General features: G+C 50.6%; 1 protein-coding gene across 1 annotated transcript in view; it reads left to right on the forward strand.

Moving 5' to 3' along the window:
- proser2 (proline and serine rich 2) overlaps positions 1 to 19,751 on the forward strand; it is a 31,590-nt gene extending 11,839 nt beyond the window's left edge. The window contains exons 2-4 of the mRNA XM_033040173.1: positions 15,746 to 15,958; positions 16,512 to 16,749; positions 18,324 to 19,751. Of these exons, the coding sequence (XP_032896064.1) occupies positions 15,833 to 15,958; positions 16,512 to 16,749; positions 18,324 to 19,270 (1,311 nt within the window). The 5' untranslated portion in view covers positions 15,746 to 15,832 and the 3' untranslated portion in view covers positions 19,271 to 19,751. The remainder of the gene's footprint in view (positions 1 to 15,745; positions 15,959 to 16,511; positions 16,750 to 18,323) is intronic.
- The last annotated feature ends 1,472 nt before the right edge of the window (positions 19,752 to 21,223 follow it).

The raw sequence follows: 21,223 nt of genomic DNA on the forward strand, positions 1-21,223 counted from the left end.
TTCTGTACCTTCTGCCGGACAGGAGTGGGGAGAAGGAGGAATGACCGGGGATGGGACAGGGACAAGTCTTTGATGATGTCGGCTGCTTTCCCGAGGCAGCGTGAAGTGTAGATGGAGTCAATGGTGGGGAGTGTGGTCTGTGTGATGGACTGGGCTACATCTACAATGGTGGGGAGTGTGGTCTGTGTGATGGACTGGGCTACATCTACAATGGTGGGGAGTGTGTGTGTGATGGACTGGGCTACATCTACAATGGTGGGGAGTGTGGTCTGTGTGATGGACTGGGCTACATCTACAATGGTGGGGAGTGTGGTGTGTTTGATGGAAGTTTGTAAAAGTCATTGGCGTCACGGCAATACAACACTCGTGAATCGGTCCAGGGACTAAAATAAGCAGCATGCTTCTTCACACTTGTTCTTTAACTCCTCTGTTGTGTCTCAAACGTTTGAAAGGCGAAGGGCCGAATGGCCTACTCCTGCACCTATTTTCTATGTTTCTATATACATATAGATATTTGACTGTTCCATCATTCTGTGTTCACACTTCTGGGGGAGATGCTAACTGCATTTCGTTGTCTCTATACTTGTACACTGCACATTGACAATAAAGTTTTGAATCTGAATCTGAAGTTGAGATAGACTCTGTACTTCACAACAGTGATCGTTATTTTTAAGGTGTGTCGGAGTAAAAGTTGATAGTGTGTTATTAAAGTGCAGTAGATACATAAAATTCATTGTTAAAATGCACCGATATCTCAGACCTTGTGATGGTACAACGGAAAGTTAATAAATCACGAAAGCAACTTCATTTGATAATACTAGGTAGTCGAAAATGCTGGAGAAACTCAGCGGGTGAGGCAGCATCTATGGAGCGAAGGAATAGGTGACGTTTCGGGTCAAGACCCGGAAGGGCTGAGGAAGGGGAGGAGACAACAAGGGCTAACAAAATTGGGAGTATTCAATGTTCATGCCCGCAGGATGCAGACTCCCCAAACGGAATATGAGGTGCTGTTCCTCCAATTTCCGGTGTTGCTCACCCGGAAGGGTCTAGACCCGAAACGTCGCCTATTCCTTCGCTCCATAGATGCTGCCTCACCCGCTGAGTTTCTCCAGCACTTTTGTCCACCTTCGATTTTCCAGCATCTGCAGTTCCTTCTTAAACATTTGATAATAATAATAATAATGGATGGGATTTATATAGCGCCTTTCTAATACTCAAGGCGTTATTCGCATTATTCATTCACTCCTCAGTCACACTCAGTGGTGGTAAGCTACTTCTGTAGCCACAGCTGCCCTGGGGCAGACTGACGGAAGCGTGGCTGCCAATCTGCGCCTACGGCCCCTCCGACCACCACCAATCACTCACACACATGCAAAGGTGGCTTAAACCAATCAATCTTCATAAACCAATCAATCTTCACACACACACACACACACACACACACACACACACACACACGTGTTTGATGATGTCGGCTGCTTTCCCGAGGCAGCGTGAAGTGTAGATGGAGTCAATGGTGGGGAGTGTGGTCTGTGTGATGGACTGGGCTACATCTACAATGGTGGGGAGTGTGGTCTGTGTGATGGAAGTTTGTAACACTCGTGAATCGGTCCAGGGACTAAAATAAGCAGCGTGTGTGTGTGTGTGAAGATTGATTGGTTTATGTGTGAAGATTGATTGGTTTAACCCACCTTTGCATGTGTGTGAGTGATTGGTGGTGGTCGGAGGGGCCGTAGGCGCAGATTGGCAGCCACGCTTCCGTCAGTCTGCCCCAGGGCAGCTGTGGCTACAGAAGTAGCTTACCACCACTGAGTGTGACTGAGGAGTGAATTAATAATGCGAATAACACCTTGAGTCTTAGAAAGGCGCTATATAAATCCCATCCATTATTATTATTATTATCAAATGTTTAAGAAGGAACTGCAGATGCTGGAAAAATCGAAGGTTGACAAAAGTGCTGGAGAAACTCAGCGGGTGAGGCAGCATCTATGGAGCGAAGGAATAGGCGACGTTTCGGGTCTAGACCCTTCCGGGTGAGCAACACCGGAAATTGGAGGAACAGCACCTCATATTCCGTTTGGGGAGTCTGCACCCTGCGGGCATGAACATTGAATACTCCCAATTTTGTTAGCCCTTGTTGTCTCCTCCCCTTCCTCAGCCCTTCCGGGTCTTGACCCGAAACGTCACCTATTCCTTCGCTCCATAGATGCTGCCTCACCCGCTGAGTTTCTCCAGCATTTTCGACTACCTAGTATTATCAAATGATGTTGCTTTCTTGATTTAATAACTTTCCGTTGTACCATCACAAGGTCTGAGATATCGGTGCATTTTAACAATGAATTTTATGTATCTACTGCACTTTAATAACACACTATCAACTTTTACTCCGACACACCTTAAAAATAACGATCGCTGTTGTGAAGTACAGAGTCTATCACAACTTCAGATTCAGATTCAAAACTTTATTGTCAATGTGCAGTGTACAAGTATAGAGACAACGAAATGCAGTTAGCATCTCACCCAGAAGTGTGAACACAGAATAATGGAACAGTCAAATATCTATATGTATATAGAAACATAGAAAATAGGTGCAGGAGTAGGCCATTCGGCCCTTCGCGCCTGCACCGCCATTCAATATGATCATGGCTGATCGTCCAACTCGGTATCCTGTGGTACACAAAAATGCTGGAGAAACTCAGCGGGTGCAGCAGCATCTATGGAGCGAAGGAAATAGGCAACGTTTCGGGTTGAAACCCTTCTTCAGACTGATAGGGGGTGGCGGGGAGAAGGAAGGAAAAAGGAGGAGGAGGAGGCTGAGGGATGGGAGGAGACAGCCTGAGGGCTGAGGGGAGGAGACAGCAAGGGCTAACAAAATTGGGAGAATTCAATGTTCATGCCCCCAGGATGCAGACTACCCAAGCGGAATATGAGGTGCTGTTCCTCCAATTTCCGGTGTTGCTCACTCTGGCAATGGAGGAGACCCAGGACAGAGATGTCGGATTGGGAATGGGAGGGGGAGTTGAAGTGCTGAGCCACCGGGAGGTCAGGTAGGTTCTTGCGGACCGATCGGAGGTGTTCGGCGAAACGATCGCCCAACCTCCGCTTAGTCTCACCGATGTAGATCAGCTGACATCTAGAGCAGCGGATGCAGTAGATGAGGTTGGAGGAGATACAGGTGAACCTCTGTCGCACCTGGAACGACTGCTTGGGTCCTTGAATGGAGTCGAGGGGGAAGGTAAAGGGACAGGTGTTACATTTCTTGTGGTTGCAACGGAAAGTGCCCGGGGAGGGGGTGGTACGGGAGGGAAGGGAAGCATTGACAAGGGAGTTGCGGAGGGAGCGGTCTTTGTGGAAGGCAGACATGGGGGGAGATGGGAAGATGTGGCGAGTGGTGGGGTCACGTTGGAGGTGGCGAAACTGACGGAGGATTGCTTGTTGTATGTGACGGCTGGTGGGGTGAAAGGTGAGGACTAGGGGAACTCTGCCCTTGTTGCGAGTGTGGGGATGGGGAGAGAGAGAGCAGTGTTGCGGGGTATGGAAGAGACCCTGGTGAGAGCCTCATCTATGGTGGAGGAGGGGAACCCCAGTTCCCTGAAGAATGAGGACATTTCAGATGCCCTGGGGTGGAACGCCTCATCCTGGGAGCAGATGCGGCGTAGACGGAGGAATTGGGAGTAGGGGATGGAGTCCTTACAGGAAGCAGGGTGGGAAGAAGTGTAGTCCAGATAGCCATGGGAGTCAGTGGGTTAATAGTGGATGTCGGTCAGAAGTCTATCACCTGTAATGGAGATAGTGAGGTCAAGGAATGGTAGGGAAGTGTCGGAAATGGTCCAGGTGTATTTGAGTGCCGGATGGAAGTTGGTGGTGAAGCGGATGAAGTCAGTCAGTTGTGTGTGGGTGCAGGAGGTAGCACCAATGGAGTCATCGATGTAGCAGAGGTACAGGTCGGGGATGGGGCCCTGGTACGTATTGAACAAGGATTGTTCGATGTACCCGACAAAGAGGCAGGCGTAGCTGGGGCCCATGTGTGTGGGTACAGTATCCTGTACCTGCCTTCTCTCCATACTCCCTGATCCCTTTAGCCACAAGGGCCACATCTAACTCCCTCTTAAATATAGCCAATGGGCCTCAACTACTTTCTGTGGCAGAGAATTCCACAGATTCACCACTCTCTGTGTGAAATTTATTTTGTCATCTCGGTCCTAAAAGACTTCCCCCTTATCCTTAAACTGTGACCCCTTGTTCTGGACTTCCCCAACATCGGGAACAATCTTCCTGCATCTAGCCTGTCCAACCTCTTAATAATTTTGTAAGTTTCTATAAGATCCCCCCTCAATCTTCTAAATTCTAGTGAGTACAAGCCGAATCCCGGAAGGGTTTCGGCCCGAAATGTGGCCTATTTCCTTCCCTCCATAGATGCTGCTGCACCTGCTGAGTTTCTCCAGCATTTTTGTCTACTTTCGATTTTCCAGCATCTGCAGTTCCTTCTTAAACACAATAATACGTACGTCAGGAGGAAGAGTTGCTCAACAAGTTGGGCTGCTTAATGCAAGATGTTCGTGTGAATTGTCAAGGACATCCATGTGAATTTAAATTCAAGTAGATGCAAGGTGCTTGAGTAACTCAGTGAGTCACGAACTAGAGGGCATTATGGGTCGGGGAGGAAAGATTTAATAGGAACCTGAGGGGCAACTATTTCACACAAAGTAGTGGTGGGTGTATGGAACGAGCTGCCAGAGGAGGTAGTTGAGGCTGGGACTATCACAACATTTCAAAAAACATTTGGACAGGTACATGGATAGGACAGGTTAGGTTTAGAGGGATGTGGGCCAAACACAGGCAGGTGGGACTAGTGTTGATGGGGCATGTTGGTCGGTGTGGGCAAGTTGGGCCGAAGGGTCCGTTTCCACGCTGTATCGCACGATAGCAGCATCTCTGGAGAACGTGGAAGTAGGGTCTCGACCCGAAACGTCGCCTATTCCTTCGCTCCATAGATGCTGCCTCACCCGCTGAGTTTCTCCAGCATTTTTGTCTGCCTTCGATTTTTCCAGCGTCTGCAGTTCTTTCATCACCAATGGATAGGTGTAGTTTCGGTTCGGGACCTTTCTCTGGTCTGAAGAAGGATCGCGACTTGAAATGTCACCTATCCATGTTCTCCAGATGTATTGACTGCTCTAGCATGGATGTGGCATTTTGGTCGGCATGGGGAAGATGGGACGAAGGGCCTGTTTCAGTGGCGTGTGACTTTTGAGACTCTATGCTTGACCCGTTCAATTTAGTCAGCAACTCTTATCACCATTTTTTAAATTTTTTTTTATTTCAACATATTCTTTATTCGAGAAATACATGATCCTTACAAGACTCCATCCAACATTCTCGGAGGCTATACATACATTTGTGTAAACAGTATTGAATGTATCCCCCACCCTTGCCACTCATGTGGCCCACTGGCATGGAATCCCTTCCCTTATTCTTGAGGGGCTTCTCCACCACACCCTGCCCCCCCCCCCCCCATGTTCAGCAGTGGAAGGACCCAAGACTATGATCCTCCATGCCACCCTGGAGTTCCTCCTTCACTTTGTGTCATACTGGAATTTGCAGCACCTGCGGTTCCTTGTATCTGCAGAGTGACGCATTAGTTTCTGAGCCTGATGTAAGCAGGGCGACTGTGAATAAACATGGGTGGAACGATGATTGATTGTACTGGTTTCTAAACAAAGCTTGTTGGTTGCACCCAAAAACATCTCTTGTTTTTGTCATGGGAGGAAACTCGTGATGCACCTCTACTGAATTAATTAGGTCAGGAGGAGATCTTTCCTTACTTTAGACCTTGGAGATACAACGTGGAAACCGGTCCTTCAGTCTGTAGGGGAGTCCCGATCTGAAACGTCACGTATCCATGTTCTCCACAGATGCTGCCTGACCCGCTGAGTTACTCCAGCACTCTGTGAAACGTCACCTATCCATGTTCTCCACAGATGCTGCCTGACCTGCAGAGTTACTCCAGCACTCTGTGTATCCATGTTCTCCACAGATGCTGCCTGACCCACTGAGTTACTCCAGCACTCTGTGAAACGTCACCTATCCATGTTCTCCACAGATGCTGCCTGACCCGCTGAGTTACTCCAGCACTCTGTGAAACGTCACCTATCCATGTTCTCCACAGATGCTGCCTGACCCGCTGAGTTACTCCAGCACTCTGTGAAACGTCACCTATCCATGTTCTCCACAGATGCTGCCTGACCCGCTGAGTTACTCCAGCACTCTGTGTATCCATGTTCTCCACAGATGCTGCCTGACCCACTGAGTTACTCCAGCACTCTGTGAAACGTCACCTATCCATGTTCTCCACAGATGCTGCCTGACCCGCTGAGTTACTCCAGCACTCGGTGTCTATCTTTGCACTGTGCAGTGTGGAATCGAATGCAAGAATTGACAATGGTGTTGCTTTATCCCTGAGCAATTAAACTAATTAACACAATGTTTTTCTGTGTGTGCCCCGATCTATATTTAGTTTAGTTTAGTTTCGCGAATAGGCATTTGACCTCCCAAAGTGCAACCTCACAATTGAATTGTTTGAGAGATACAGCACGCGGTCGCAGGGAGAGCGTGCAAATTCCACACAGACAGCACCTGAGGTCAGGACGGAACCCGGGTCTCCAGCGCGGTGAGGCATCGGCTCTACCCGCTGCGCCACTATGCCACACATTTGTAAATGTTTTCTCTTGCACTTGAATATAAAAAAACAAATGAAACTTTTTGCCTCCAAGCCAGAAATACCAGTTTGTGGAGGTGTGCAAAAATGCTGGAGAAACTCAGCGGGTGAGGCAGCATCTATGGAGTGAAGGAATAGGCGACGTTTCGGGTCGAGACCCTTCTTCAGACTGATTTGGGGGGGGGGGGGGGAAGAAGAAAGGAAGAGGTGGAGACAGTGGGCTGTGGGAGAGCTGGGAAGGGGAGGGGAAGGAGGGAGAAAGCAGGGACTACCTGAAACTGGAAACTTGATCGATTGAAGTGGATTTCACACCAGGTGTGACGTCCTTATCCTGTCCTAATCTTGATTAGTCACAAGCATTTCCCCAGGGTGGAAGTGTCCAAAACTGGAGGGCAAAACTTTAAGGTGAGAGGGGCAAAGGTGAGATATGCAGGGCAAGTTTTTTTAAACAGAGTCTGAAGAAGGGTCTCGACCCGAAACGTCACCTATTCCTTCTCTCCAGAGATGCTGCCTGTCCCACTGAGTTACTCCAACTATTTGTGTCTATCTGCAGACTTCAGCTGTTTGGTGCATGTTTATGCAGTCAATGCAAAGCTCCTGCAATCTTTGAGGATTGCAAGCCGATTGAACTGAGATATCTTAACGTTTTGTGGCACCTGTTCGGAAAAATCTAGTCACAACAGGTTGTAATGCAGCAATAGACAGTAGGTGCAGGAGTAGGCCATTCGGCCCTTATAGCCAGCACCGCCATTCAATGTGATCATGGCTGATCATCCCCAATCAGTACCCCGTTCCTGCCTTCTCCCCATATCCCCTGATTCCACGATCTTTAAGATCTAGCTCCCTCTTGAAAGTATCCAGAGAACCGGCCTCCACCACCCTCTGAGGCGGAGAATTCCACAGACTCACAACTCTCTGTCTTGAAAAAGTGTTTCCTCATCTCCGTTCTAAATGGCTTACTCCTTATTCTGAAACTGTGGCCCCTGGTTCTGGACTCCCCCAACATCGGGAACATGTTTCCTGCCTCTAGTGTGTCCAAGCCCTTAACAATCTTATATGTTTCAATAAGATACCCTCTCAACCTTCTAAACTCCAGAGTGTACAAGCCCAGCCGCTCCATTCTTTCAACATATGACAGTCCCGCCATCCCGGGAATTAACCTGGTGAACCTACGCTGGGCTCCCTCAATAGCAAGAATGTCCTTCCTCAAATTAGGGGACCAAACCTGCACACAATACTCCAGGTGTGGTCTCACTAGGGCCCTGTACATGTCTCAATGTTATGTGTGTCTCTGTTCCACTGGCATCTCTTTAGTAACAGACATGAGAGACTGCAGATGTTGGCAAGTTTATCAACATACAGAGTACACGTCCCCCACCGATTTTCCGGCACCATTTGTTCCAGAGCCTTTCCGGATTATCCGTGTTGCCGGACCAACAGAGGTCACGGAGAGGAGTCCAACGGTACCGGAACGGTCCGCCTAGTCCCCCGGGAAGCCGAGATATCGGCCCGCAAAGTCGGCCTCGGAAGTCGGCGATGGGAACGGATCTGCCGGCTCCGGCCGGGTCGCAGTTCCAGAGCCCCGGCTGCAGGGGGCAGATTCCACCCGCCGACGGCCGCGGAAGTCCCGATGAGGCCGAGATCGGCCGCCTCACCCGGCCTAGGGGGCACATTTTCTGGGGGGACTTCCAGGGGTTGGGGGGGGTGGTGGTTCAAGTCCGTTCTCATAATTTTGTCCGGAATAAAGGAGGCCGGAATACCAGTTGCTGGAAATGTGGTGGTGGACATTGTAGATCAGTGGAAGAAGACACAGAGTGCTGGAGTAACTCAGCGGGTCAGGCAGCATCTGTGGGGAACATGGATAGGTGACGTTTCGGGTCAGGACCCTTCCTCAGATAAACCAATATTGAACTCAGACTGAAGAAGGGTCTCGACCCGAAACGTCACCTATCCATGTTCTCCACAGATGCTGCCTGACCCGCTGAGTTATGGTGCAGCAGCATCTATGGAGCGAAGGAAATAGGCAACGTTTCGGGCCGAAACCCTTCTGGAAATAGGCAACGTTTCGGGCCGAAACCCGGAAGGGTTTCGACCCGAAACGTTGCCTATTTCCTTAGCTCCATAGATGCTGCTGCACCCGCTGAGTTACTCCAGCACTCTGTGAAACGTCACCTATCCATGTTCTCCACAGATGCTGCCTGACCCGCTGAGTTACTCCAGCACTCTGTGTCACTTTGTGCATCAACCAGCATCTGCAGTTCCTTGTTTCTATATCTGAACAGGATATTTTCCCTGGCACTGAAACCAGTTTGTTATTGTCATGTGTACTAACATGCTGTGAAAGGCTTTGTCTATGTGCTACCCAGTCAGATCATACCGTGCGTGAGGACAAACAAGCCCTGCTCAAGCACTATCACAAGGTTTAATAAACACCTAGACAGGTACGTGGATAGGTCAGTTTTAGAGGGTTATGGTACAAATGCAGGCAGGTGGGACTAGTGTAAATGGGGCAAGTTGGGCAGAAGGGCCTGTTTCCACGCTGTATCACTCTGGCTCCCACAGGTAGTGCAAAATTAAAATAGTACAGTGAAGATTGCAGTGTTTCAGCTTTATAGTGTTGCAGTTATAGAGCTCTCTGTCTCTCTCTGTCTCTCTCTGTGTCTCTCCGTCTGTCACCCTCTCTGTCACTCTCTCTCTCCCTCCCTCTCTCTCTGAATGCCCCTGCCCTGTGCGTCTCTGTCCTCGACTCTAGAACCACATGTCGGGTTAACTCCTGCCGCGTGTGGATTGTGTTGATATTTTACTGCAGAATATGTGAACCACGATATCAATGCAAATAGTTATTTGAGCTCAGTGCCCATGTCCCCCCCCCCCCCCCCCCCCACACACCTAACCTCCTTGTAGAGTTCACCCTGTGTCTACATTCTGAACAAGGGACCCGAGTCTTGCCGTTCAACACCAACAATTGCATTTCTGAGCAGTTGAAATTTCGTTTCAAATCGGCCCGTGAATGTATTTTTCGGTGTTGGTTTAACCAATATTGTCACGTACACACACACACACACACACACAACACACACACACGCACGCACGCACGCACGCACGCACACACACACACACACACACACACACACACACACACACACACACACACACACACACACACACACACACACAACACACAACACACAACACACAACACACACACACACAGTCACGCACGCACGCACGCACGCACGCACACACACACACACACACACACACACACACACACACACACACACACACACACAGTGAAAGACTTTGTTCTGCGATCACACTGTCGATCAGATGGAGCGAAATAGAAAACATGCAGAATACCGAATGTAGCGAAGACAGACACACAATGCTGGAGTAACTCAGCGGGACAGGCAGCATCTCTGGAGAGAAGGAATGGGCGACGTTTCGGGTCGAGACCCTTCTTCAGGTTGAATATAGTGTTACAACCACAGAGAAAGTGCAGATTTCAAAAAAAAGGTTCAGAGCCGCAACGAGGTAGATTGGAAGATCAGGAATTTATCCTTGGCTTGCGACAGGTGATACACTGTTCTATGTTTTAATAAACCTAAAAGTTAAAGGGCGGCGCAGCGGTAGAGTTGCTGCCTCACAGCGCCAGAGACCCGGGTTCGATCCCGACTGCGGGCGCTGTCTGTACGGAGTTTGTACGTTCTCCCCGTGACCTGCGTGGGTTTTCTCCGAGATCTCCGGTTTCCTCCCACACCCCAAAGGTGCCCAGGCTTGTAGGTTAATTGGCTTCTGTAAATTTTCCCCTCGTGTGTGTTTGGGATAGAACTAGTGTACGGGGTGATCGATGGGTCGAAGGGCCTCTTTCCACGCTGTATCTCACAAACTAAACCTAATGTAGAGAATAGACAATAGGCGCAGGAGTAGGCCATTCAGCCCATCAAGCCAGCACCGCCATTCAATGTGATCATGGCTGATCAATGTAGTGTTACGGCGTCATAGAGTAGCTGCGAAGAAAGCGCAGATAAAATTAAAAAGCGCAAGGTCTGCAATGAGGTAGGTTGGAGGATTTTAAAACTTTGCTGTGATTTGCTGCACACCAGGGCCGTAAAACACCTCAAAGAAAGCAACGCTTCGTCAACTGGGCGGACTGCGCGCTTGGTACGGTGACCCGGATTCTGGTTTCAAATGTTTTGAGCACTAAGTGTTTGTTATGTTAGATGAAGTTGTTCTTGGCTCTTGGATTGTTGAAGTAATCATGGTTTATTCACCCGGAGATGTAATTATACTGTGAAGCTTCAGCCCTAAAGAGCCAGATTGGTGGTTTTGTATTTCATCGCATGATAGTGAAATAATTAACCTTGTTGGCTGAATTTACAGTGTGTGTGTGTGTGTGTGTGTGTGTGTGTTTGTGTGTGTTTGTGTGGGTGTGGGTGGGTGGGTGTGGGTGTGTGGGTGTGTGTGGGTGTGTGCGTGTTTGTGTAGGTGGGTGTGAGTGCATGTGGGTGTGTTTGTGTCTGTGGGTGTGTGTGTGGGTGCGTGTGTGGGTGTGGGTGTGTATGTGTGTGAAGTGCACAGTGTGTGTGCGTGTGCATGTGTGTGCCTGTGTGCATGAAGTGCACAGTGTGTGTGTGTGTTGTCGTCTCTGATCCTCCCGTTCACTTTTCTGTGATCCCGTCTCTTATTAAATGCGCTGCGCCATCTCGGTATGGTGCTGCTGCGGGTAGAGCCGCTGCCCTGCAGTGCCACCGACCCTGGGCTCGATCCTCAGCCTCGGGTGCTGTCTGTGTGGAGTTTGCACGTTCTTCCCATTACCGCTTAGGTTTCTCCCAGTTGCTCCGGTTTCCTCCCACATCAGATCATAAGCGGTAGGAGGAGAGTTCAGCCATTCGGCCCATCAAGTCTACTCTGCCATTCAATTATGTTTAAGAAAGAACTGCAGATGCTGGAAAAATCGAAGGTAGACAAAAATGCCGGAGAAACTCAGCGGGTGAGGCAGCATCTATGGAGCGAAGGAATAGGTGACGTTTCGGGTCGAGACCCGGAAGGGTCTCGACCCGAAACGTCGCCTATTCCTTCGCTCCATAGATGCTTTCCGTGTTTCAGCCTGAAGAAGGGTCTCGACTGGCTGGCATGGACTCAATGGGCTGAAGGGCCTGTTTCCAAGTATCTCTAAACTAGGGGGCGGCACGGTGGCGCGGCGGGTAGAGCTGCTGCCTCACAACGCCAAAGACCCCGGTTGGATCCTGACTACGGGTGCTGTCTGCGCGGAGTTTGCACGTTCTCTCCGTGGCCTGCGTGGGTTTTCTCCCCCTTTCCAAAGACGTACAGGTTTGTGGAATAATTGGTTGCCCTCGTGTGTGTGTAGGATAGTGTTAGCGTACAGTGGTCGGCACGGACTCGGTGGGCCGAAGGGCCTGTTTCCACGCTGCATCTTTAAACTCAACTAAACTAAACACTGCACGGGCCAGGAAGCGAGCGGGCAAGATCATCTCTGACCCCTCTCACCCTGGCCACAAACTCTTTGAATCACTTCCCTCTGGAAGGCGACTCCGGACTGTCAAAGCTGCCACAGCCAGACATAAAAACAGCTTTTTTCCACGAGTAGTTGCTCTACTCAATAATCCAAAATCTGTAGCCTCCTTTTTCTCTGGTATTTTATTTAATTCACATGTTTAATCAATAATGTTTTATTATTAATGTTTTATGTGTCATTCCCAACTGTCACTGTATGTCATGTTGTCACTTGCGGGCGGAGCACCAAGGCAAATTCCTTGTATGTGAATACTTGGCCAATAAACTGTTATAAGGGTATCCTGTCAGCATTGTTTAACTCTCGGTTTCATCAAAGGTTTAGTTCAGTTTAGTAATGTCACATGTACCACGGTTTTGAGAAGGTTTTTGTCATGTGCTATCCAGTCAGCGACAAGACTATGCCGTTAGAAATTGCAGCGAACTGTGGACGCAGCCCAGACCATCACACAAACCAACCTCCCTTCCATCAACTCCATCTACACCTCACGCTGCCTCGACAAGGCCAGCAGCATCATCAAGGACCAGTCTCACCCCGGTCACTCCCTCTTCTCCCCTCTCCCATCAGGCAAGAGGTACAGAAGTGTGAAAACGAACGCACACCTCCAGATTCAAGGACAGTTTCTTCCCAGGCAACTGAACCATCCTACCACAACCAGAGAGCAGCCCTGAACTACTATCTACTTCATTGGAGACCCTCGGACTATCCTTGATCGGACTTTGCTGGCTTTACCTTGCACTGAACGTTATTCCCTTTATCCTGTATCTGTACACTGTGGACGGCTCGATTGTAATCATGTGTTGTCTTTCCACTGACTGGTTAGCACGCAACAAAAAGCTTTTCCCTGTACCTCGGTGCGAGAGTTGCTGCCTCACAGCGCCGGAGACCCGGGTTCGAGCCTGACTACGGGCGCTGTCTGTACGGAGTTTGCACGTTCTCCCTGACTGGTTGGCACGCGACAAAGGCTTTTCACTGTACCTCGGTACACGTGACAATAAATGGAACTGAACGACTTTATACATGATCACAATCAAGCCACCCAGAGTAAAGCCTAGCTGCTTTGTAAAAGGCTGTGTGTTGTGCCACTTGACTGGCTTTGATATCCAGTTGGTCAATATGACCTTGTAGTTTACATGTGGGCACATTCAAACACTTTCCTTTGATGGAAAGGTACCAGCACCACCACTCTGTATTCCCCTGTGTGTTTTACCTAGTTCATCTGAAAGCATTTCTCAAATATCGGGAAGAGGAGTATTTAACACTGGAGTTTAGAAGGATGAGAGGCTATCTTATTGAAACATATAAGATCATTAAGGGTTTGCACACGCTAGAGACAGGAAAGTGATGTTCCTGGTGTTGGGGGAGTCCAGAACCAGGGGCCACACACAGTTTAAGAATAAGGGGTCGGCCATTTAGAACTGAGATGAGGAAACACTTTTTCACTCAAAGAGTTGTGAATCTGTGGAATTCTCTGCCTCAGAGGGCGGTGGAGGCCGGTTCTCTGGATGCTTTCAAGAGAGAGTTAGATAGGGCTCTTGAAGATAGCGGAGTCAGGGGATATGGGGAGAAGGCGGGAACGGGGTACTGAATGTGGATGATCAGCCATAGACAATCTGTGGGGAACGTGGATAGGTGACGTTTCACAGAGTGCTGGAGTAACTCAGCGGGTCAGGCAGCATCTGTGGAGAACATGGATAGGTGACGTTTCACAGAGTGCTGGAGTAACTCAGCGGGTGCAGCAGCATCTATGGAGCTAAGGAAATAGGCAACGTTTCGGGTCGAAACCCTTCCGGGTTTCGGCCCGAAACGTTGCCTATTTCCAGAAGGGTTTCGGCCCGAAACGTTGCCTATTTCCTTCGCTCCATAGATGCTGCTGCACCATAACTCAGCGGGCCAGGCAGCATCTGTGGAGAACATGGATAGGTGACGTTTCGGGTCGAGACCCTCCGTCAGACAATGAACAACAGGCTGACGTAGGTGTTAATGTTGTCCACGTGGTGGGGTGAGGAGTGGAGAGCCAGCGTTGATCTGCGCTGGGTCCAGGTCATTACTGAGGCAGGAGCGGGTTTGCGTCATAGCTGACCTCTCGCCACGGTCGCAAGGCACTGCCATTCCAGCGCTCATTTGTTTTGGCAACTGCACGTGTCTGTGGGCGGAATCATTTAAAGCCGAAATTTGCTTTCAAGATATTCGCCAAAGCCCGTTTAAACTCTGAAGCTGCTTCACAAGTTCCAGGAGCAGAATCAGGCCATTCGGCCCGTCAAGTCTACTATGCCATGGCTGATCTATCTCTTCCTCTCAACCCCCTTCTCCCCATAACCCCTGACACCTGTACTAATCAAGAATCCGTCTATCTCTGCCTTAAAAATATCCACTGACTTGGCCTCCACAGCCGTCTGTGGCAAAGAATCCCAATCATTATTACAATGTGAACTTGTTGAATTAATAACACAAACTATGATGGAATTAATACTTTATGATATGGACGGTGGATTTATTTTCACTCTTTAGAAACGGCAGCATATCACATTGAATCCCCGTTCCATTATCAGTTTTCTATTGTTGCCATTGAATATTACAGAGAGAGTCTATGCCAGCGTTGAATTAGCTTAATTCATTCTTTATTCTGCAAAGTAATCCTCGTTTATGTAACCCATTGAGTTCGGTGTCGGAAGGAACTGCAGATGCCGGTTTACACCGATGATAGACACAAAATGCTGGAGTAACTCAGCGGGTCAGGCAGCATCTCTGGAGAGAAGGAATGGGTGACGTTTCGGGTCAAGAACATTTCAGTTTAGTTTAGAGAAACAGCACAGGAACAGGCCCTTCGGCCCATCGAATCCACTCCGACCAATGGTCACCTGTTCACACTAGCGTAGAGTTTCCTCCCATCCTAACTCATCGCCTTGCTGAGAGTAATGATCTCCTCACTGTGGTCCCCACGCAATGTTGGGCCTGATTGTGTGTGTGTGTGTGTAGTGTTACATCAGTTGAGCCAAAGTCTAGAGGGCGCAGCTTTAAGGTGAGAGGGGCAAAGCCTAAAGGGAGATGTGCGGGGCAGGTCTTTTCACACAGAGGGTGGTGGGTGCCTGGAACGCGCTGCCAGGGGTGGTGGTGGAGGCAGATACGATCGTGGTGTTTAAGAGGCTTTTAGACAAGCACGTGGATATGTATCAGCTTTTACATATGGTACATGCAGCAGATACATGATTGGACCAGTGTAAATGGGGCATTTGGGTCATGATGGTAAAGTTGAGTTGAAGGACCTGTTTCCGCGTTGTATGTCTCAACGAAGGGTCCCATCCTGAAACGTCACCCATCCATGTTCTCCACAGATGCTGCCTGACCCGCTGAGTTACATTGTGCAGCTTCCTCTGTGTTTTTCTGTGATCTCTGCGAGGGTTCCTGAGCCGGGGGGAGAGACGCGCCTTGTGAGAGGTCTCGCTCACCGCGTGTGCTGAAGGTTTGACCTCCATCCCTTCTTCCTTCCCCAGGGCCAGGTGGGTGTGGACCCCTCCCACAGGACACGCTTACATCTGGATCCAGGGCCTTGCGTCCCCCGCCCTCTCGACCTGCCTGAGATGCCAGTGGAGACGTTGTACGCAGAGATGGACTTTTCCCGTTCTCCGAGCTCCAAGGTACACAGGATGCAGCGGAAAGCCAATGGGGACAGCGGCTTCAGCTCCAGGTCCAGAAACTCCGACTCGGTGAGTGAGTCTTCTCACTTGTCCCGCCTTAGACGTTGTATGTCAGTCCCGCCATCCCGGGAATTAACCTGGTGAACCTACGCTGGGCTCCCTCAATAGCAAGAATGTCCTTCCTCAAATTAGGAGACCAAAACTGCACACAATACTCCAGGTGTGGTCTCACTGGGGGCCCTGTACAACTGCAGTAGGCTAACCGTGGCCAAGTCCCCCGGGTGCTGTCTGTAATGAGTTTGCACGTTCTCCCCGTGACCTGCGTGGGTTTTCTCCGGGTGCTCCGGTTTCCTCCCACGCTCCAAAGACGTGCAGGTATGTAGGTTAATTGGCTTGGTGTAAATGTAAATTGTCCTTAGTGTATGTGTGTGTGTGTGTGTAGGGATGGTGTTAGTGTGCGGGGATCGCTGGTCGGCGTGGACTCGGCTGACCGAAGGGCCTGTTTCCGCGCCGTTTCCCGGAACTAGACTTATCGGTGAACTCTCGCCCTTGTGAAGGGTGGCTGGCTTTGTCCGTCTGATTTTTGGTGCGCAGTCTAATCGTTGAACTTTGCCTGGCACAGGACGACGAGTTGCTCGGCTACCTGTCCCGCGAGGAGCAGGAGTGCATTTTGTTCTTCGACACCACGCTGGACTCCCTGAACGACGACTTCGAGGATCGGAGCTCCATCTCCAGCGTCACGAGCGACCACGCTCCCACCCCGACCAGGGTCAACTCCACAAGCGAAGAAATCATCGACTTAGTCACGACACGCCCACCGCCGGGAACTTTCATCCCGAGATACCAGAACATATTTCCAGGTGCGTTCTGCTAGAATTTAGGAGATTGAGGGGGGGGGATCTTATAGAAACGTACAAAATTCTTAAGGGGTTGGACAGGCTAGATGCAGGAAGATTGTTCCCGATGTTGGGGAAGTCCAGAACAAGGGGTCACAGTTTAAGGATAAGGGGGAAATCTTTTAGGACCGAGATGGGGAAAACATTTTTCACACAGAGAGTGGTGAATCTCTGGAATTCTCTGCCACAGAAGGTAGTTGAGGCCACAGTTCATTTGGCTATATTTAAGAGGGAGTTAGATGTGGAGCTTGTGGCTAAAGGGATCAGGGGGTATGGAGAGAAGGCAGGTACGGGATACTGAGTTGGATGATCAGCCATGATCATATTGAATGGCCGTGCAGGCTCGAAGGGCCGAATGGCCTACTCCTGCACCTATTGTCTATGTTTCTATGTTCGACAGTGAAACTTTCCTCCACTCTTCGGTGTTCACCAGCTTCAAGGCTCGGTCTCTGAATTAATTCTCCCTCTCCCTCAGAGTCACAGAGGCAGACAGCGCAGAAAACAGGCTCTTCGGCCCAACTTGCTTCTGCTGGCCCAGCTACACTAGTCCCACCTGCCCGACATGTACCTCTAAACCATTCCTATCCATGTACGGACCTGTCCAGGTGTCTTTCCACTTCACTTTAGATATACATTGTGGATATAGACCAGTGATCACCCGTTCACACTCGTTCTATCCGACACTCTAGAACCAATTGACCCACAAACCCGCACGTGTTTGGGACGTGGGGTGGACCCAGCACGGTGGCCCAGCGGGTAGAGCTGCTGCCTCACAGCGCCAGAGACCCGGGTTCCATCCCGACTACGGGCGCTGTCTATACTGAGTTTGCACGTTCTCCCCGTGACCTGCGTGGGTTTTCTACGGATGCTCCGGTTTCCTCCCACACTCCAAAGACGTGCAGGTTTGAAGGTTAATTGGCTCGGTGTAAATGTACAAATTGTCCCCTAGTGTGTGTAGGATAGCGTTAGTGCGCGGGGATCGCTGGTCGGCGTGGACTCGGTGGGCCGAAGGGCCTGTTTCCACGCTGTATCTCTTGAAAACTAAACCTGCAGGAAACCCATGTGGTCACAGGGAGAAGGTGCAAACTCCACACAGGCAGCAAACGCCACGCAGGTTGAAGCTGGGCAATGGGTTTGAAAATCTGCAAACTGCCTCACCGTACGTTTATGTGACTGGACCAAGTGGTGTGGTCACAGGGAGGCCTGGCCCCGCAACGCAACCCGTTCCCCAACGCAATATTCCACCACTCATGCATAGCCCACACGGGAGGCCTGGCTCCACAACGCAACCCGTTCCCCAACACAATATTCCACCACTAACCCATAGCCCCCAACTGCACTGGGTTCTGCTCATTTTGCCTTAGATAGGAGCAGTATTAGGCCGTTCGGCCCATCGAGACTACTCCACCATTCAATCATGGCTGATCTATCTCTCCCTCCCATTCTCCTGCCTTCTCCCCGTAACCCCCGACACCCGCACAAATCAGTGTTGCAGTCAGCCCGTCTTTTAAATGCTTGCTTTCTGTTCTTCCTTCCAGTCGACCAAGAGGGAGGAAGATGGCGGGCGGAGGAGGAAGTCCACGAGAGGTTTGCGGTGGGGGAACCGCAGGCACGGTCGCTGCCCTCGATGCCCTTGCTGCAGAATTTGCCGAAGCAACGAAGCTTCGAGATGTCGGTGGATGACCCCGACGTGGACGTGGTGCGAGGGTTCAGCGGCCAGGCCAAGCCGCGGGGCTCGGTGCCGACGCCCATGGTCATCGCGCAGAAGATCGCGCAGGGACGGGCGGAGAACGGCGTAACGCACCCCGTGTCTCCGTCCGAGACCAAGCCCTTTCCCCCTCCCCCCCAGGAGATGCCGCGGGCCAGTCTGACCTCCCCCGTCGAGGCCAGGGTCTTCTCGTTCAGGAACCCCAAGGTCCAGAGGCTTCCGTCCAACATCAGCATCTCGGCGTCCAGTAAAGACTACAACAACACCATCACCATGGCTGCGGTCAAGGTGAAGGAACGCAAGGCCCAGGTCCTGGCCAATCTGGGAGGGGCCGGACTGCTGGCCGTCGAGTCCGAGGAGAAGCAGCTGAGAGGACCTCTCTCCAGCCCGAGGAGGACATTCTCCCTCGTCCATCCCGCCAAGACGCCGCCGCTGGTCAAGCAGTCCTCGGACGAGACGGACAACAGGTTACCCAACGGCCTCAGATCGCCGGTCGGGATGGCTGGGCCGGCTCCGACCACGAAGGTCCACCCAGTGGCCCAGACCCCTCCCCATTCCCCGCCTCCTGCCACCGCCGCCAGCACCAAGCCCGCGCCGCGGACGCCGCAACCGCCCAACGCCTCCGCCGGCGTGCAGCGGTCCCGCTCGTTCCAGAAGCCGTCGGCGTTCCGGCCGCAGGGAATCACCGTCCAGTTCTCCGGCCGAGGCTCCACCGATGAATCGCGCAAAGAGGCGCTACGGAAGCTGGGCCTGCTGAGGATCAACGAGGACCAGTGAATCCTCGACCCAGCGACTGACTGACTGACTTGACCGGCTGACCATAGACACAAAGTGCCGGAGTAACTCAGCGGGACAGGGCAGCGTCTCTGGAGGGAAGGAATGGGCGACGTTTGCGGGTCGAGACCCTTCCTCCGACCGACTGACTTCTTCCGGGAATGTCTGGAGACGCTCGCTTGATTCGGGGAGTTGGGATCGCAACGTCCTTTCAACGCCGCCTGCTGGGTTTCTGCCGGAGATCGATCGCTCATTGCCGACTCTCCGATTCCATGATCCGGCAGGAAGCTGTTCAGCCGCTCGACAACAGAGGACCTCAACAAAGATGGTCGCCGCGCCCCACGTGCATTGCGCAAGGACTCCAGCACAACTAACACACTTAGTGAACGTGTTTAAGAAGGAACTGCAGATGCTGGAAAATCGATGGTAGACAAAAGTGCTGGAGGAACTCAGCGGGTGCAGCAGCGTCTATGGAGCGAAGGAAATAGGCAACGTTTCGGCCCGAAACGTTGCCTATTTCCAGAAGAATTTCGGCCCGAATAGTGCAAGGTAAAGCCAGCAAAGTCTGATCAAGGATAGTCCGAGGGTCTCCAATGGAGGTGGATAGTAGTTCAGGACTGCTCGAAGGGCCAAATGGCCTACTCCTGCACCTATTGTCTATTGCCTAATGTCTCTCTGGTTGTGGTAGGATGGTTCAGTTGCCTGATAACAGCTGGGAAGAAACTGTCTCTGAATCTGGAGGCGTGCGTTTGTTTTCACACTTCTGTACCTCTTGCCCGATGGGAGAGGGGAAAATAATGTGTAAAATAATGGTTGTGTACCATTCGGAGATTATTTGCCTAAATTATTATCGCAGTCATCACCTTCGATGCAACTCAATGAATGGGCCGAGAATGGGGTTGGGAGGGGCAGATAGATCGGCCATGATTGAATGGCGGAGTAGACTCGAAGGGCCGAATGGCCTCATTCTGTTCAAATAACATGAACTTATGCAATTTGACATCTCGTCATATTTTAACTTCCATATTTTGCTCCCATATCGTATTGGTAAAGGTCTATTATATTGTACAGTGACATTTGTTTTGTTTTTATAAGTCTATATCATATTTGTGGTTCTGGTCTTCAGCCTGTTGATGGGTCACAGAGTGCTGGAGTAACTCAGCGGGTCAGGCAGCATCTCTGGAGAACATGGATAGGTGACGTTTCGGGTCAGTCTGACGAAGGGTCCCGAACTGAAACGTCACCTATCTATGTCATCCACTGGTCAGAGAGTGATACAGCATGAAAACAACCCCTTCATCCAACTTGCCCACACCGACCAACATGTCCCACCTGCCTACGTTTGGTCCATATCGCTCTAAACCTGTCCGATCCATGCATCTGTCTAAATGTTTCTTAAACATTACAATAGTCCCAGCCTCAACTACCTCCTCTGACAGCTCGTTCCATACACCCACCACCCTTTGTGTGAAAAAGTTACCCCTCAGGTCTGTATTAAATCATTTCACCCCTCACCATAACCCTATGTCCTCTGGTCCTCGATTCCCCTACTCTGGGCAAGAGACTCTGTGCATCCACTCAATCTATTCCTCTCATGATTTTGTACACCTCTATAAGATCACCCCTCATCATCCTGGCCTGTTCCACCTCTCCCTGGAGGTCAGAGACTGGAGTCCTGGCAACATCTCCGTAAAGCGTGTGGGATAGAACTAGTGAACGGGCGATCGCTGGTCGGCGCGGACTCGGTGGGCCAAAGGCCCCATTTCCTCTAAACGAAACTAGACTGACACCTTCACATATTACAGAGGACATTTGACCTTGTGTTAAGTCCTGCATTTAGGGTTATACTGGAGGATATGAACCTGGTGTTAAAATTGTTAACATATTAAGTTTATGAACAAAGGTTTTTGATTATATCAGGGGAGTGTGCATTGTATTCAGCTTTGCCTGGTGATT

Source organism: Amblyraja radiata, chromosome 21 (genome assembly GCF_010909765.2).
Source record: "Amblyraja radiata isolate CabotCenter1 chromosome 21, sAmbRad1.1.pri, whole genome shotgun sequence".
Taxonomy (NCBI): domain Eukaryota; kingdom Metazoa; phylum Chordata; class Chondrichthyes; order Rajiformes; family Rajidae; genus Amblyraja; species Amblyraja radiata.